This window comes from Pygocentrus nattereri, chromosome 10 (assembly GCF_015220715.1).
Source record: "Pygocentrus nattereri isolate fPygNat1 chromosome 10, fPygNat1.pri, whole genome shotgun sequence".
NCBI lineage: Eukaryota > Metazoa > Chordata > Actinopteri > Characiformes > Serrasalmidae > Pygocentrus > Pygocentrus nattereri.
The window spans coordinates 3,940,575-3,960,000 of record NC_051220.1 but is presented as its reverse complement, the minus strand read 5'-3'; the positions used below and the strand labels follow the sequence as shown (position 1 = coordinate 3,960,000).

Here is a 19,426-nt window from a genome sequence, read left to right as displayed (position 1 = left end):
AGTAACACTGACGTGGTGGTGTGTTAGTGTGTTGTGCTGGTACAAGTGGATCAGACACAGCAGTGCTGCAACAAACGGCTGACAGAAGCAGAGTCCAGCTACACCGCAAACAGTGTGATAAACCTCCACAACCAGCACCGTTAACAAATTTAGATGAAGCTGAAATAACCTACCTGCTGGGAGTTTTGTCTGGGACGCGGAGCAGCAGGAGAGCAGTCAGTGTCTGTGAGGAAGAGGAGGATGAGTAGCTGAGGTTTACATATTGCTAACTGTGATCGGTACTTTGGCATATCTGACCTAACCTTCGCCAAATTTAGTCCCAGCTCAAAGCCAACAGAAGAAAATGTCAGAAAAACGTAATCACAATAATCTCTCAACAGAAAAGACCAGCAGGATTCCTGCTCTGCGACTTCGCAGTAAAACATCACAAAAACGACGCATAATAAACGAAAATCATGAGAATGAGTCGACTGGGGCTTTAAATCTAATTCTCTCTGCTGCGCAGGGCTGTATGTACATAAAAAATATTGGATATTCACATCAGCCCACGGTTCCCATTTGAGTGCATCTCTACTGATCGCTTCCACCCCGTCTCCTCTCTCACTCTCCCTTCTCTCTCACTCACTCTGCCTCTTGGCTTACAGCCCAAACAGCCTCCAGGAGAAGTCTGTGACCTCTCTGGTCCACTTAGGGCTTGCAGAGGGGAGCTGTGTATGTGTGGAAAACATCTTTTCCTTTTCTCTTCTGGTGACTCTGTGCTTTAACCTGGCTGGTGGCTCTGTGGTGAATCCACCACTTCATGCCAGCGGTAACCGTATCCTATAAGTCTCATGCATTATAGAAAAGGGAGAATTCATTATTGAGGGAGTGAAATGTAATGTGTTGTGTAAAATGTCGTGGTTGGCTCTGCTTTGATGTGAAATTGAACGATTAGTTCTGCTTCCGAGTTTAGCTGTGCTGGTCGCATGTATGCAGAGTGGTTTGCGTGCTCTTTTTTTTTTTTTTTTTCTTGGCCTGAAATGATTTTAGAAATCTTGGGTACCAGTTTCTTTTCTGCAATGTCAGTGGACGGCAACGTGCATCAGTTTTGCAGGAAGGATCTAACGTCTTTCTGTCTCTCCCTCTCTCTTTCTCAGTACTGGACATGGCTCGTCATGTTCCTCTATACCGCGCTCTGCTGGAGCTCCTCCGCGCCATCTCCACTTGCACAGGCCTGGTGCCGCTGCTGCTGCCTCTCTCGGGTGACGCCAGCGAGGAAGAGGAGGAGGACGAGCGCTCTGAGAGCCAGACCTCGGTTGGCATGCTGCTGGCCAAGATGAAGACGTGTGTGGACACTTACACCAACCGCCTCAGGTGAGTGCTCACCTGTTATTCGTTGATGCGCATGCCGGTGAGCACACACCTGGTTCTCCTTCTCATCTGAACAAGTGGACCATAGTTTCGTACTGTTGCAGGGTTGGATAAGCTACAGGAAACTGTAGTTATAGTGGTGGTGTTTTTGTTTTAAACTGGCTTTCGCTGAAACAGTTCAAAACTGTGAGAAAGCAACAGCTACTACATTTACATTTACGGCATTTGGCTGACGCTCTTAGGCACAGGCAGATGAAGGTGGTGTTGGGAGTCTTGCCCAAGGACTCTTATTGGTATAGTGTTAGGGTGTTTACCCAGGCAGGGGATTGAACCCCAGTCTAGAGGTGTGCACTATGCCAACCACTATTTACTATATATAAATTAAACACTACTTAAGTAATAGAAGACTTGAGGGTGAGTGTGTTGCCGCAAAATATCGATCGAGCACTCGAGTGCTCTACTGCTTTAATACAGCAGGTAAATAAATACAGTAAGAAATGAATAAACTGGCCGTGAACGCGGCTTTAATATGTTTTAATGTTCAGTTCCTTCCTCCTAATTATAGCTCCTTAACGAGCAGCTTGTTGCTACGTCAGAGTAACGAGCTCCGCCCACTCGCTGCTCAGCCGGCAGTTCGTTCTCCAGCTCCTTACACTAAATTCCCAAACTGTCGTCACCACTGAGCAGCTTTTCAGTCGGCAGCTGTGACAGAAGAACAGCTGAACAACCTGGAATCAGCCAGAAATGAACCCAACACCATTCGCCAGACGTGTCTGATCTTCAGAGTCGGACCAAATCAGACTGAGCCATAAAACTGACCCAATATCAGGTTCAGCTCAGTTTGGTCAGTTTGTCCAGATCAGTATTAATGTTGTTTTGTTCCAGCCGGTCTGTAAAGCTTCTTACAGCCCGTTTAGTTTGGCGAATGGTGTTGGGTTCATTGTTCAGCTGTTCTTCTGTCACAGCTGCCGACTGAAAAGCTGCTCAGTGGCGACGACAGTTTGGGAATTTAGTGTCGTCTCGTCTTCAGACTCGGACCAAATCGGCTGTCGGTCAAATCTGATTTTAACGGTGTCCGTTTTCTGTTTGCGGCAGAGTAAGAAGTAAAAACGTTCACGAAGCTTGAGCGTCTCCAACAGCTGTCAAAGCCGTTGCTTAGCTACAGCATCTCAGCAGAGTGACGGTGTTTGTGGAAAAAAACGTGATGTTATGGCGAAATATCGGCTTCTTAACCAACCAGCCTGCACGGCCAGAACTAACTGTTAGGGTTATTTCACATAGACAGTACACAAAAAAACAGTAAATGTCATTTCAGGCTGTACCACCTTTTACATTTCAAAGGTCTTACTCCATAATAAAAGTAACCAATAGCCAAACATCAAGGAGGTTTATAAAACAGCAAAAGACAAAAATCTACATTATTCACTTATTAAAACAAGCTAATTGGCAGCTTATTGTGTCTGTTTCTAACATATTAAACTGTAAAAGAAATAAATGAGACTGTCTGACCAGCCAGCACGAAGCAAGTTAAAGCGAAATTTGTTAAGCGTGAACTGGTAATTTTACAGCGCTGCCTGAACCGATACGCTTGGGTTCAGCCTGCCAACTCACACGTGCACGACAGCTGAACAAGGAACCCTGTCAGAATCCCTGCATGCGTCTCCTGCAGCTACAGTACACACCACCTGCCTCCCAGGACAAGGTGTTTAAGAGGAGTAAACATTGAATATTTCATGTCTAACGCAAACGTGGATTCGTCTCCCTCAGGGAGGTAGAGAATTGGTTGGTAAAGCATACACAGGCTCTAGTAATCCCCTCCATATTGTACACATCTCAGCGCATGTATCTTTCATAAAGCGCCAGAGAGACAGAAAAGAGAGGAGAGGAGGAAAAAGAGAGGGTAGCTGGTGAAGTTGGAGCCGCACTGTCCGCAGGTGACGTCGGAGGAGCTAATTAAGACAGTCGTCTGGCTCAAGGGCGCAGACGGACGGAGGTACGCGTGGACAGCAGCAAATTTAATCTTCCTTTTTTTCGCTGAGTTACTGCCCTGTCAGTGCTCACCTCCCAGCCCAAAATGAAGTCAGCCCCACAGCATTTATTACACACAGAGAAGGGATTAAAAACTCGACTCCAATTACGCCTCAAAACAAATCATGTGCCCCACATACACAAATTCCATATACTTCAGGTATACAAAGGAGAGCGCAGACAGATTGTAAAGCCTGCTGCCTTCAGGGTTGAAAGCTGAGACACTTTGGCTCGTTTATCTGTTATGGATCAGCTACTTTACCTTCAGCTGTGTTTTTATTGTCTTTGTTACTTTAAAGGAATATTTATCTGCTGCGCTTGTAGCATCAGGATCAGGTACCAAGTCAGCGGGTTTTCTGAGGGAGACCTTGGCCCCGTCCCGTTTCTTCTTTTTAGCTCTGCCCCTTGTTTTCAGGTGTCACCCTAACCTGTTGGAACCGAGTTACAAGGGGTAGTGGTTGAAATCTTCTCCACTATGAAACGGGGCAAACCTCAAATTAAAAGAAAGAAAAAAAAATCGTCACTTCATTATCAGCTACTAGAGCTGCTCTGTAGGCGACCCTGCCCGTCTGCAGGGACAGCAGAGGAGGGGAAAGTTCAGCTCCTCACTGCTGGGCTTTAGTTACATTTAGGGATCAGACGTTCTTGTTAGAATTTTCCCGTTCCACCTTAAATGGAGCAGCAGTTACATTCTGGAGCTTCAGGCGTCAGAACTGCCGGACTGTTTAAGGTGGAACGGGAAAGTTAGCTAGATAGCTATGAGACGTTAGCATGCTGTTAGTGATTTTTATGCTCATCATGAAGAAAAACGACCAAAATCCACTGAAACCACATTAAACTAAGATAAAACGGTGGTGATCGTGATTTTTTAACAGAGAAAATTCTCACATTTGTGGGTTTCTTTGGTCTCTTGTTCTCCGTCTCGCCGGTTTCTCTGTTTTTCTCATATCTCTCCGTTTGGAGTCTCTGAAAAACCTCCGTTTGGAGGGTCATGTAGCCCCAACATGTCACCCCACCCCTCTATCTCAACAAGAATCGGGACACCCCACCCCTAGACGTGACCGCGGAAAGCAGAGGGCTAAGGGCTCAGTGGTAGGGGCGAGGGCTGAAATGAAATGTGTGTGTGTGTATGTATATGTGTGTGTATATATATATATATATATATATATATATATTGTTTGTTTTTGCAGTGTTTCCAACTTTCGTCCAGTTTTCCCACCTGAAATAACCGAAAAGCTGAGTTTGTGCTGAATCAGGATCGGTGCGCTTCAATAGTAAAGGTTGTGATGATCTTTTGTGCTCGTCCTTGTCCTGCCCAAGGTCAAAGAAAGACAAGAGCAAAGGGGTGATGAAGACCGAGCCGTCCGATCCGGAGCCAGAGGGCCTGACTCTGCTAGTGCCGGACATCCAGAAAACGGCAGAGATCGTGTACGCCGCCACCACGAGCCTACGGCAGGCCAATCACGGTGAGACACCCATCCCCACTCTTACACATCTTCCGCAAAGTTATTATGCCTTTATTACGCATTTATTAGTGACACTCATCAGGTGTCTTTCAAAAGCAGTGTTTGCATATGTGGCATAAGGGCACTCCATCGTACCGTGATGTCCTTTACAGTCTAGTCTTTTTAGAAAACTCTCTCCAATTACAGCGAACATGGGGTCATGGAACTCACCGTTGTCGGAAGAAAACCTCACATCTCCAAAATGGAAAAACATACTTCTAATGTAAATCAGTGGAACCAGACTTTTTAGTCCATTCATCATGAAATGTACAGACAATGTAAAGGGTTACAGGCATTTTCCAGTCGTCAAAAACTGAAACGTGTCAGAAACGGAGATACAAGCTTTTCTCCTGACAGCAGCGACGTGCTTATTGTGAATGAATGAATGTAATTGTTGCTGTTTTTCAGCTGTTCGCACCAGTCAAGGTTGAAATCACGTCAGTTAATTCCATTGACTGTCTGAAAGTTTAGTAAAGACCTTGCACTTCCTCTGATTGGCATGAGCTCTTGGCTTGTCAGTGTGTTGGGAACACAGAGCACTATTACATCAGGTTAGTGGGTTGAGGATAAGACTAGGTGATCCAAGAACTCACAAACAGAAGTTTTACCTTGAGCTGCTCTATCCAGGCCAGTTGGAGGCGATCACGGAAGCGTGTGTGCGTGGCTAAAGTTAGAGACCCACATTTTGTCCTTGTGTAAAGAGTGATGGTCTGCGCTAACAGAGCAGTGCTTTGTGTCTTCTGCGGCCTGCTGCTAAGCCTATATCTGGACTCCTCACTTAGTTTTTATTCTTAACTCTTTAACAGCGTCAGTTGCCCTTTAGACAGGTGATGTTCAAACTGGTCCTCGGACCTCCAGGTGGTCCAGATTTGTGCTCGGTTTTTATGTATAACAACCAAACTCTGCAACATCTGGAGGGCCCTAAGGACTGGTTTGTGAACCAAACATTTCACATTGAATTTAATAAAAGAATAATAATTATAACCCTGATTATAAACAAGTCGGGACGTTGTTGTAATGTAAATGTAAATAAGAACAGAATGCAGTGATGTGCAGATCATTTAAACCCTATATTTCATTGAAAATGGTACAAAGATAACAAAGCAAATGTGGATGAGGAGAAATTGTGGTGGAGTTTTTTTGAAAAATATATGCCCATTTGGAGTTTAATGCCAACAACACTGGTTAAAAAAACACCCGGAACGTCTCACAACTAATTAGCTTAATTGGCGACAGTTTAGTAATATGATGGGGTATAAAAAGAGCATCTCAGAGAGGCTGAGCTTCTGTAGGGGGGCAGTTGAAGGTATTTATATATATATATATATATATATATATATATATATATATATATATATATATATATATATATATATATATATATATATAATAAAACACCTGCCCCCTTTACAAATTCCTAAAAGGGGAAAAAGTCCAAGTAAAATGAGTGGGAAGTGTTTCCAAAGAACATATAGAGAAAACTGGACTCCTATCCAGCAAAACTGTGTCCATCAGATAAACAGCACTTATTCCTTTCATCCGTAACGGAGGAATTCAAGCTCCGCTCTTGCTTTCCGTCCTTCCAGTGTGAGAAGACAACGCTGTGGGTCTGAAAGGATGGGCAGCTGTCAAGAAGCTGTTGCTGAGAATAGAAAATGGACAAAAACAGAAAAAACATTTACAATTTAAACCAAGAAGCTGTTGGTGTTCTCAGAGCAACGGACTGACCACAAGCGTCCAGACCTTAGACATCGCTGAATGTGTTTGGGGTTATTTGGGTTATGAGAAGCAGAAAATTCAACCAGAGTCTAAGATCGAAGTTTGGAGGTGGGGAAAAATATCCCTGCAGGTTTATTCGAAAAAGTGAAAGCATGTCTCCCAAAAGAATGGAAGCGTTTATAAAGAGAAAAGGTGGACACAAAAAAAAAAAACAAAATATATATATATATATATATATATATATATATATATATATATATATATATATATATATATATATATATATATATATAATTACTCCTGTGTAATCAACTATATATATATATATATATATATGTATATATATATATATATGTGTGTGTGTGTGTGTGTGTGTGTGTGTGTGTGTGTGTGTGTGTGTGTTTCTTTGAAATTGTCTGCTGACATTTATGTTGAGTAAATTTTATGATGAATGGACCAAAACAAACGACTCAAAATGGCTTGGAAAAAAGTTCCATTGACTTACATTAAAAGTAAAGAAGCTTTTTTCTTGTCCTGTAAAGTTACTATTTAAGTAATACAAGGTTTTATTCCAACACACACACACACACACACACACACACACACACACATACATACATACATACTACATACACACACAATATTTACTCCATGACCATTTTGGCTGGAAGAGGCATTATTAAAAAGCAATCTCTGCCTTTTACACAGCACTTCACATGTGACTTTGAGGCACATTGTTAGTAAGGGGTTAAGAATAATGACCCCAGATTTTTTAGAAGTGTGTAACATGCACAGTTTTCATTGCTGGACTAATTTTTTGTTGTTTTTTTTTATCGTTCTGTCTGAAAGTGAGTTATATTCTAACAGCCACATTCTCAGTTGATTCTATCAGCAATGTGACAGTTAACAAATGTAGTTTCTCCCTCAAAGTACACACAATAGCAGCACCTGTCACAGCGCTATAGGCTGCTGGATGGATGTCGGCGTAGGCAGGTGCTATTGGGTATAGAAGGGTGTCATTCTTCACTCTCTGTGGGGGTTAAAGACAGAGAAGGCTCCCCCTGGTCTCCCCTGTAGGGTGAGGGATGTGCTCTGTATCCTCACCAACTGTTCTCAAAAACGTCTCTAGCGGAGATTAAAGATGGGAAATTTTTGTGAAATTCTGGCCAAATTGGGTTAATTGTATAACATGTAAGGTCAGATTTCATTAAGATATAACGTGAATAAGTATTTGTGAATTTGTTAAATCCAGGACTTAATTGGCTTCGCCGTAAGATGGTAACATATCGTATGATGTCCTTGAAAGTTGTTAGGTTAACGTAGTTAGTTGAAGTAGCCTTAATAAACAGTTAATGTTGCTAAACACAGGGAGATTCGCTTGAAAGAGGCCCCGAATATTCCATTGTAACTCCCATTAGGACGAAGCAATCGGAACCAAAAAAAATCCACTACATATCTTGATGTATGTCTAATTGATTACATTACATGCGATGCTGGAAGTGGATCTCCATTTTTCTGCCAGAGACATTTCAACGTGGCGCTCCGTGTTCCTGAATGTATCAGCAGGCATATCGGCTGGATTACGTTGGATGTTTCCCTTCAAATCTTCCACAGCACCACGAGGCTCGTTCTGATGGACCTTTCCTTTGAGCGTACCCCAAAGGAAGAAGTCTGGCGGTGTTGGATCCAGTGACCCAGCACTGCTCAATACTGTACACCACCATCCTTATGAGAAGTCGAGTGACACAGTGAAGGGGTAGAGGGGTCTGCACCCGGAAGCTGCAGACAGAGGTTAAACATCGCAACGGCTATCCAGCACCTACCTTATCACTCCGACGCAGGGGCATCCCACCTTTTCAAAGCTCCATGTGCTGAGGAGCACATTGCACGTTGTTTGGTTCAGATGGCTTCGTCCTAGTCGGAGTTATTAAAGAATATTAGGGGCCTCTTTCGAGTGAATCTCCCTGTAAAAGCAACAAGCAGTTAGACCAACCACAGCAGGCGTGGTTCAGTAGAACACGTTCAAAGCTAAAAGCTGTACAAAAATCAGGACCAGCCTTAATGCATTTCGTTTCCAGTCCAAACGGTCAATCGTCCAGTTTTTCCTTTCGCTGCGTCAGGGAAATGGTCAACTTACCTTTAAGTTTCTTTCAGTATTTAGCTTGCCCACACTTTTATTACAGCTTCCGTTCCTGACGGGATCGAAATCTGAAGGGATATTTTTCCAGACTTAAAAGTTTAGTGTTAGAAGTTTTTAGAAGAAAACCTTTTTCTGCTTCACACAATCTGAGTAATCTCAAACACATCCACCGACGCTGACAGCAGCCGCACATCATCTCAGACCTGTAGCGTTGCGTTGTCTACAGAAACTGGATTATGTTTTTAGATCTGAAGCAAAAGTGCTGCATAAGTTTAAAGATGAAAGCTTTCACTGCTGTTTGTCTGCTGGTTGTCACCGGTTTGGCCGTCTAAGCGCAGGAGTGTCAAACTCGGCTGTTTTTATTTTATTTTTGCTTAATAATTTGCCGTGACCCCAACTGGCCGTTGTTTATTGAAAATATGCCAGACTGACAAAGGCAAAAAAAAATAGGCACTAAACGCTTGAATGATTCAGAAATATTTAAAAATAAAAAGAGAGGTTTCTATAAAACGACTAGAATTACATTAAATCTCTTTAAATGTCCCCCAGTTTTCTTTAAACTGACCATTCGCTTTCTTTGAACTCAACGCTGCCGTCTTTTCTTTTTGATTTGTTTTTGTGGTGCTGTCGTATAGATCGTGGTTGGGGCAGGGGTGGGAGTACGCACTACATTGCAGTGCATGCTGGGAACTGTAGTGCAGTTCATGGTGAAATGGGCTAATATTAAGAAAAAATTAAAATCATTTTGCATGCTGAATATAATTGTGCCACAGGCCCGATTTGGGACTTGTTTGAGTTTTGATTGTTTTTTTTTCCCGCTTGTTTTCTGATTACTTTCCTCTTCTTTATGAAAGTGAATTATCTCAAGTCATAATATCCGCTAAAAACGAACCATTTCTGTTCAAAGCCCATTTTGAGTGGCTATTAAATAAATGCCGTTAGTGCCCGATGTCCACTTTCCTCAGGACAGCCTCATCTTTCTCCCTCATTCCCTTGGATGCACCCACTATTTCTCTCTCTGCTGCCCCTCTCTTCTGCTCTCCGTCCATCAGGCTGTGGTTATGTTTCTTGGTCTTGGTCCATTTTGGTCCATCTATCACTTTCACCCTCTCTTTCTCCGTCTTCTCTGTCCTTCTTACCCTTTCTTTTGTGCTCGCCTTATTTTTCTCTCACGCTCTTTCTACCTCTCAAAGCTCGCTCACACCCTCTCTTTCTCTCTGAGATGGGGGGAAAGGTGATTTGCAGCTGATTGATGCTGCTGTCGCCTCTCATGAGGAAATCCATATGATAACAGCTCTAAGAAGTGCATTCCCGGGGGGGGAGAGGAGACGAGGGGCGGATACGTTTAAACTGTTTAATTAGTACTCCCTTTAAAATAAAAAAAAAAGGGAAAATAAAGGACCGCCTAACGCTCCCTCTGACTGGACCAAAGCCTTGCCCATCGCTTAGTATTGAGCTGGATGCTCTAACACCATTAATACCCGGCGCCAGCATGACAACAGCAGTGAGAATAAATGAAGCTATCAATATCTCATTTTTTTAATGATTCCCGAGGCTGAAGCACGTACTTACAGCCCTATTAAAGGCATCAAGGATTTTATCAGGACGTTCCTGCGTCTACGGAACCTGTGTCTCTCGCTGAATTGGCGAGCGGCTGAAAATGCCATAAAGCCGCTATATATAGGTGCCTAATTGTGTTGCCGGCATAACGGCCTTTCAATACTCTGCTCTACTGTGTTTTATTGGAGCGGAGATGTTCAGCCAGGCACCATCATCATTAGTCAGCAAGGCTCGATAAGAATCGCACTTGTGTAGTCGCCTTGTAACGACGTGACTGTCATTTGTCAAAGCGAGAAAAAAACCGTAAAAGGCTGTTTAAATACGGCACTTTTTTGCTGTAAAATGCTTTTACTCCTTTGAGTTTGCTTTGAAAAAGATTAATGACGGACACGTCATTTTTGCTGAAGCTACAAAATGGCACAGCCTGTCTTTGGGAATAGTTGTCGTTTATGTTCATGGTTCAAGGAGATGACGGGAGTGAAGCTGTGGCCCCGTCACACACAAACACACACACACACACACACACACACACACACACATATATATATATATATATATATATATGTGCACATTCCCACACGAAATAGATCGTCATGCCCTTGCACAGACACACAGGACCAGTTTTTGATTCTTCTATTCCCCGTCTTTGGCAGAGCGCAAGCTGGCTGAATGCTCGAGGAAGGCTGCGGCGAGACCCAAACCGTTGTCCATCCTGCGCTCTTTAGAGGAGAAGTATGTTGCAGCCATGAAGAAACTGCAATTCGGTGAGTACTGAGAGACTTAGAGGTTAACCTCTTTAACTCCTTGGAACCACCGGTGGGTCCAAACCGCACCTGGTCATGTTCTTCATAACGTTCATATTCCATAAGGTCCATTCAGAAGCTGGGCGTCGTGTGAGGCTGTAGCTCTTCTCTCCAGTCTAATAGACGGTGATGTCATTTTAAACCCTTATAATAAAAGAAGCTGAACTTTGTTTTTCTACTGAAAGTCGACCCGTTTTTCCCCAAATCTGGGCTCTAAACTATAAACAGACGGCGTCTCTTCAGTGATCTGCTCTGGAAACATCACTTTTAGAAAATAACGCAAAGAGCGGCCGAGATTTTTGGCTTTCAGCAGTAAATCGTAAGCGTGTGGTGATGTGTGGAGATCATAAAACACACGTTCTGTTAATTTACATTTATTGCTAGTCACTGAATTTTACCTTATGATTTGGTCGCATAAATTCAGGCTTGCGTGTGTGGTCTCTGACACGGTATGACTTGCTGTTGTCTGTAAATATGGACCACACTGTGCCACATGGCTAAAGCTAAAGAACAATGATTTCATTTATTGAAGAAAAATGCTACCTGGCCCCATGTGAAAAAGTAATTGCTCCCTTAGCTATTAAATCAACCAGTTAACCAAGTTCAACTGACTGTCGGGTTCAGTTTCACTAGCCTCACGCAGGAGTGATCCCTGCCAGACCTGTTGAATCTAAACATTACTTAAATAGAGCCTTTCTGGCAATGTGAAGTAGGCTAGAAGCTCTCAAAAAAGCAATGTAGAAAGACATAAAAAAGCCATTGCTAAGGCTCTGGGACTCCCGAGAACCACTTTGAGAGTCTCTGTCCACAGACAGAGAAAACTCGGAATAGTGGTGAACCTTTGTAAGAGTGGCTGCCCTCTGAAAATTTTACCTGAAGCACAGCAACTCATCCAAAAGGTCACAAACAAACCCAGGTGAACAGCTAAAGAACTGCAGGCCTCACTTGCAGCATTAAAGGTCAGTGTACAAGATTCCAAATGGCATCCATGGGAAAGGGGCAACCAGTGCTGACCAGGAAGAACACACAGGCTCGTCTCGCATTTCCCAAAGAAAAAAAGAAGTCTGTGGACTGAAGAGTCAAAGGTTGAACTTTTTGGAAGACGTGGGTCCTGGTTCATCTGACTTTAAGCTAACATCTCATTCCACCATAAGAACTTCATACCAACAGTGAAACATGGTGGTGGTAGTGCGATGGTCTGGGGCTGCTTTGCTTCTCCAGGACCAGGATGACTTGTCATGAATTCTGCTCTCGATCAGAAAATCCTGAAGGAGAATGTCTACCCATATTTTCATGACCCAAAGCCCAAGTACTGTTTGGGTTATGCAGCAGGACAGTGAATAGAAGCACATAAGCAAGTCCACCTCTGAATGGCTCAAAAGCAACAATATTAAGGTTTTGGAGTGGCCAAGTCAAAGTCCTGCCTTGAATCCCATTGAGATGCTGTGGCAAGACATAAATGGGCAGTTCATGCTTGAACATGTCGCCGAATTAAAACAATTCTGCAAAGAAGAGTGGGACAGAATTCCCCCACAGACATGTAAACGACTCCTCGCAAGTTATCGCAAACCTTTTATTGCTGTTGTTACTGCCTAGGGTGGCACAACCAGTTATTAGGTTTAGGGGGGCAATTTCTTTTCACATGGGTGATGATAGGTTTTGAATAGATCTTCGTCTTCAGTAAATGGAATAATCATTTAAAAGCTGCGTTTTGAGTTCAAATCTTACAGTATATTAAAAAATAATTTGATGATCCGAAACATTTAAATGTGACAAATTAGCAAAAATAGAATTCATTTGAGGGGCAAATACTTTTTCACAGCACTGTATGAGAGTTCCACATACACAAACTTACTCTGGAAATGTTTTTCATATGCAAAAATCGTAACGGGCAAAGCGCAGCCTCCCAGCCGCACTACCGCACTTTAGATAATTCAGCAAGCCACCTGGTGCTGGTGTTGCTGAAGCACACGTTCTACCAAACATCCTCATTTTATTCTTTAAAATAATTCTAATTTCAAATGTATAGCATGCACCAGGTCTCCTGGCTGAAGAATAACTGTAGGAACCTCTCTGCTTTTCTGGAATAAGACTTTAAGGGTTTTTTATTCTTTTTGAGGAGGACAGCTTTTGCTGCCGGGTACTCAAGTGTAAATATTGCTCTAACACTCTCAAGATAAGAGCGATTCTGGCTGAACGAAAAAATATCCAGCCAGAAATTGTGCAATTTAGGGCAAAGAGCAAAACTGAGGAAAAGGGATACTTCTATTAAATTGCATTTGTCCAACGATTTGGACCCCTTTTTAGCCTGTGTGCAGTACATCCCATGTAAAACTGTGCACTAATGCTTTGTATGATGGAGAGAAGGGTGGGTGGGTGGGTGTGGCTTGATGGCTTGGAGGACTAAGAGGAAGAACAGGATGAGAAGATGGGGAACTGTCTCTAGAGGCAGCATTTGAAGAATGTTTTATAAGCACAGCGCCAAGTAAGCGGACTGGACCTTCTCCCCAAGCCACCTTTAGTTTAGTTTGCTTCCCCTAACTGCACAACCTGCCCCCAGCAGAGAGCGAATGAAGAAAGACGGAGACGGGTAGAAAGAAAGACAGTCAGAAAGAAGAGCGATGGAGCGATAGAGACTGGTTCTTCATCGCCCGTCTTTAGGTAGAAGAGCCATTCGTCCTGTCGCTCTTCATCTCTCTGCGTTCTGATTGATGAGCAGAGTTTTGCTCTGCCAGAATCGATTTGGCCAGCCCGCAGACATCTGAGGTAATCTCCACTGACATGAATGTAAACAGGTTTGCGCTGGTACACTCTTGCCGGAGAAAGTAGTAATGCAAACACACCCACTCAGGCAGTCGGAGAGGAGCGCAGAGTCTGTAGAGGGAAGGGGGAGCCGAATTTTATTTGGCGTTTTGACGTGACCGCTTGACTCTCCTTGTTCATGCTAAGAGCAAGTATGACCTTGAGTGATGATGCCTAACTAACATAAATCTCTTGTGTGTGTTCTCTCACGAAGACACCTTCGAGATGGTGTGTGAGGACGAGGACGCGAAGCTGGTCTTCAAGGTGAATTACCACTACATGTCGCAGGTGAAGAACGCGAGCGACGCGAATAGCGCGGCACGAGCGCGGAGACTGGCGCAGGAGGCAGTCACTCTCTCCACCTCGCTGCCCCTCTCCTCCTCCTCCAGCGTATTCGTCCGCTGCGACGAAGAGCGCCTCGACATTATGAAGGTAGACGCGCTCCACCTCTCTGAACAGACACGTTACAGACATGCTTCACCCTCACAGTGTCTAATTCTATACAACAGGCCTCATATACAAGTACCTCATTGTTCACCCTTTATATAGATAATGTGTCTATATCAAACAAGGTCACCGAACTCCCAAACTTTTCTGTCCCAGTGTTGCCTCACTACCTCACTGCTCACTTTTGTGCTTCAGGGTATCCTAGACTCCATTTTTTATGCCCCAGGGTTATCAATCACCTCGCTTTTTTACCTCAGGCTTATCAATCACCTCACCTTTTTACCTCAGGCTCATCAATCACCTCACTTTTTTACCTCAGGCTTATCAATCACCTCACTTTTTTACCTCAGGCTCATCAATCACCTCACCTTTTTACCTCAGGCTTTTTAATCACCTCGCTTTTTTACCTCAGGCTCATCAATCACCTCACCTTTTTACCTCAGGCTCATCAATCACCTCACTTTTTTACCTCAGGCTTATCAATCACCTCACTTTTTTACCTCAGGCTCATCAATCACCTCACTTTTTTACCTCAGGCTCATCAATCACCTCACTTTTTTACCTCAGGCTTTTCAATCACCTCACTTTTTTACCTCAGGCTTATCAATCACCTCACTTTTTTACCTCAGGCTCATCAATCACCTCACCTTTTTACCTCAGGCTTTTCAATCACCTCACTTTTTTACCTCAGGCTCATCAATCACCTCACCTTTTTACCTCAGGCTTATCAATCACCTCGCTTTTTTACCTCAGGCTTATCAATCACCTCACCTTTTTACCTCAGGCTTATCAATCACCTCACTTTTTTACCTCAGGCTCATCAATCACCTCACTTTTTTACCTCAGGCTTATCAATCACCTCACTTTTTTACCTCAGGCTCATCAATCACCTCACCTTTTTACCTCAGGCTTTTCAATCACCTCGCTTTTTTACCTCAGGCTCATCAATCACCTCACCTTTTTACCTCAGGCTTTTCAATCACCTCGCTTTTTTACCTCAGGCTCATCAATCACCTCACCTTTTTACCTCAGGCTTATCAATCACCTCGCTTTTTTACCTCAGGCTTATCAATCACCTCACCTTTTTACCTCAGGCTTATCAATCACCTCACTTTTTTACCTCAGGCTCATCAATCACCTCGCTTTTTTACCTCAGGCTTATCAATCACCTCACTTTTTTACCTCAGGCTCATCAATCACCTCGCTTTTTTACCTCAGGCTTATCAATCACCTCGCTTTTTTACCTCAGGCTTTTCAATCACCTCTCCTTTTTACATCAGGCTCATCAGTCACCTCTCTTTTTTAACTCGGGCTCATCAAATGCCTCGCCTTTTTTTTTTTTTTTTTTTTTTTTTTTACCTCAGGCTTATCAAGCCCCCTGCTTTTCTGCCCTATGGTTATCAAATGTGTCTCTTTTCTACCTCACCATTATAAAATGCCTCACCTTTTTACCTCAGGAGGATCAAACGCCTCACCTTTTTACCTCGGGTATGTCAAACGCCTCACCTTTTTACCTCGGGTAGATCAAACGCCTGACCTTTTGACCTCGTTTAGATCAAACGCCTGACCTTTTGACCTCGTTTAGATCAAACGCCTCAACTTTGGACCTTGTTTAGATCAAACGCCTCAACTTTGGACCTCGTTTAGATCAAACGCCTCACCTTTGGACCTCGTTTAGATCAAACGCCTCACCTTTGGACCTCGTTTAGATCAAACGCCTCACCTTTTTACCTCAGGCTCATCAATCACCTCACTTTTTTACCTCAGGCTCATCAATCACCTCACTTTTTTACCTCAGGCTCATCAATCACCTCACTTTTTTACCTCAGGCTTATCAATCACCTCACTTTTTTACCTCAGGCTCATCAATCACCTCACTTTTTTACCTCAGGCTTATCAATCACCTCACTTTTTTACCTCAGGCTCATCAATCACCTCACCTTTTTACCTCAGGCTTTTCAATCACCTCGCTTTTTTACCTCAGGCTCATCAATCACCTCACCTTTTTACCTCAGGCTTTTCAATCACCTCGCTTTTTTACCTCAGGCTCATCAATCACCTCACCTTTTTACCTCAGGCTTATCAATCACCTCGCTTTTTTACCTCAGGCTTATCAATCACCTCACCTTTTTACCTCAGGCTTATCAATCACCTCACTTTTTTACCTCAGGCTCATCAATCACCTCACTTTTTTACCTCAGGCTTATCAATCACCTCACTTTTTTTACCTCAGGCTCATCAATCACCTCACTTTTTTACCTCAGGCTCATCAATCACCTCACTTTTTTACCTCAGGCTCATCAATCACCTCACTTTTTTACCTCAGGCTCATCAATCACCTCACCTTTTTACCTCAGGCTCATCAATCACCTCACTTTTTTACCTCAGGCTTATCAATCACCTCGCTTTTTTACCTCAGGCTTATCAATCACCTCGCTTTTTTACCTCAGGCTTTTCAATCACCTCTCCTTTTTACATCAGGCTCATCAGTCACCTCTCTTTTTTAACTCGGGCTCATCAAATGCCTCGCCTTTTTTTTTTTTTTTTTTTTTTTTTTTTACCTCAGGCTTATCAAGCCCCCTGCTTTTCTGCCCCATGGTTATCAAATGTGTCTCTTTTCTACCTCACCATTATAAAATGCCTCACCTTTTTACCTCAGGAGGATCAAACGCCTCACCTTTTTACCTCGGGTATGTCAAACGCCTCACCTTTTTACCTCGGGTAGATCAAACGCCTGACCTTTTGACCTCGTTTAGATCAAACGCCTGACCTTTTGACCTCGTTTAGATCAAACGCCTCAACTTTGGACCTTGTTTAGATCAAACGCCTCAACTTTGGACCTCGTTTAGATCAAACGCCTCACCTTTGGACCTCGTTTAGATCAAACGCCTCACCTTTGGACCTCGTTTAGATCAAACGCTTCACCTTTTGACCTCGGGTAGATCAAACGCCTCACCTTTTGACCTCGGGTAGATCAAACGCCTCGCCTTTTGATCTCAGGCATTTCAAACGCCTCAACTTTTTACATTGGGCTTATCAAACACCCTACTGCTCTTTTCTGCCTCACTGTTATCAAACACCTCGTTTTTTTTTTTTTTTTTTTTTTTTTTTTTTTTTTTTTTTTTTTAACCTCAGGCATATCAAACACCCATCTTTTCTGCTTTAGGGTTGCCAGATACTTTACTTTTTTGCCCCAGTTACCAACCACCCCAATTTTCTTCATCAGTGTTACCAAGCGCCTCTTTTTTTTTTTTTTTTTTTTTGTGCCCATACTCAATTTTAATGTCCCAGGATTATCAAACACCCATGTTTTCTGCTTCAGTGTTACCAAACACAAAGTTTCCTCATCTAGAGTTAAACACTTTGCTGACTACTTTTGAGACACTCACTCATCAGTGTTCAAACCCAGAACACCACACACTTCTTACTGAACGCTCATGATACGAAGCAGCCTGGCTGTCTAGCCTGGTAAAGCCAGAGTCACGTCACGTTTGGCCTCCCAAACACGCCTCTCACTGTGTGCTCTAATGCTGTAAAACCACTACGCAAGCACAAACGTTGTTTGGCATTGTTATTACATTTTAGAGTCAGTACACATAGCGGATTGTATCGGTCTCTCCCATCGTCTCCTGCTCTCACAACTGTCCACAGCCGCACACATGATCATGCACACGTTTTCTCTTTTCATGTTTGACATTTGAGGGTGCATTTGACCCCCATCTGTGACCAGCTTTTTTCTGACACTGCAAATGTCAGTGTGTAACTGGCCGTTCCATGCTCGTCTGTTCCCGAGTCAGCACTGCAGTGGTCGTGCTGGACTCCTCTGCAGTAACTGACTCATAGGAATAGCCATCATTTCTGTGTGCTTTGCTCGGTTCGTTTAGGTGTGCATTGTTGAGCACCATAAGCATGAATTCCGTATCGTTTGAGTGGTCCAGGTTGTGCTGAAGATCTCCAGCACATCGTCTGAAACACCAAGCATGTGAAACCTCCATCAGAACCCAGCCGTGATCTGTAATTGTATTTGAACCTTTTAATAAAGTGATTTCTTATGTGTTTGTTTAGAAGAAGATTAGAAGATTCTTATGTGTTTGTTTGGAAGAAGATTAGTTTTAATCTGGCTTTAAAAACATTCACAGATCAGGCATAACATTATGTCCTCGTTTCTACTCTCACTGTCCATCTCATCAGCTCCACTTACTGTATAGCTGCACTCTGTAGTTCTACAGTTACAGACTGTAGTCCATCTGTTTCTCTGATACTCTGTTACCCTGTTCTTCAGTGGTCAGGACCCCCACGGACCCTCACAGAGCAGGTACTATTTGGGTGGTGGATCATTCTCAGCACTGCAGTAACACTGATGTGGTGGTGGTGGTGGTGTGTTAGTGTGTGCTGTGCTGGTACGAGTGGATCAGACAGCAGTGTTGCTTGAGTCATAGTGTTATGCCTGATGGAGGATATTCTCACTGTCACTCATGTATACGTTACATCCTGCTGCACACTTCGATGCCATCGTACAGTCTTAGTGGTCATTAATAGCAAAGCAGATTCGCCAGATTTTGGTGTGTGTGTGGTAAAGAGTGTTGAGTTTGAATGCTCATGTCATAACAACCTTCCCGCCTGAGCGCCGTCTGGGTGCCTGCAGCTCTAGTGCATCACTAGCTACTATTACAGCCTTCCTATCACCTCATCTCTCTCTCACACTCTCTCGCTCGCGCTCTCTCCCTCCCTCTCTCCCTCTCTCTCTCTTTCTCTCTCTTTCTCTCTCTCTCTCCCTCTCTCTCTCACTATCTCTCACTATCTCTTTCTCTTTCTTGCTTTCTCTCTCTCTCAATCACTCTCAATCTGTCTCTTTCCCATCCTCTTGCTCTCTACTGCTGTCTCTGTCTCTCTTTCCTCTTCTCTATATGTCTTTCTCTCTCTTACCATCTCTCTTTCTCTGTTTCCATATCTGTCTCATTCCCCTCTTCTCTCTCCATCTGTCTCCCAACCATTTGCTATTGCAATCTCTCATCTCTCTGTATCCCTTTCCATCGGTCTCTCTCTCTTGGGCCCCCCCCTTTCCCTCTCTC

The 19,426-nt window shown here is 43.4% G+C and overlaps 1 protein-coding gene across 11 annotated transcripts in view; it reads left to right on the top strand.

Annotated features, from left to right (window-relative positions):
* The window catches only part of birc6 (baculoviral IAP repeat containing 6), a 193,601-nt gene that overhangs the window by 146,809 nt on the left and 27,366 nt on the right, over window positions 1-19,426 (top strand). For all 11 annotated transcript variants that reach the window (XM_037542199.1, XM_037542191.1, XM_037542197.1 and 8 more), the window contains exons 67-70: window positions 1,137-1,353; window positions 4,699-4,844; window positions 10,956-11,066; window positions 14,122-14,339. In XM_037542199.1, coding sequence (XP_037398096.1) covers window positions 1,137-1,353; window positions 4,699-4,844; window positions 10,956-11,066; window positions 14,122-14,339 — 692 coding nt within the window. The remainder of the gene's footprint in view (window positions 1-1,136; window positions 1,354-4,698; window positions 4,845-10,955; window positions 11,067-14,121; window positions 14,340-19,426) is intronic.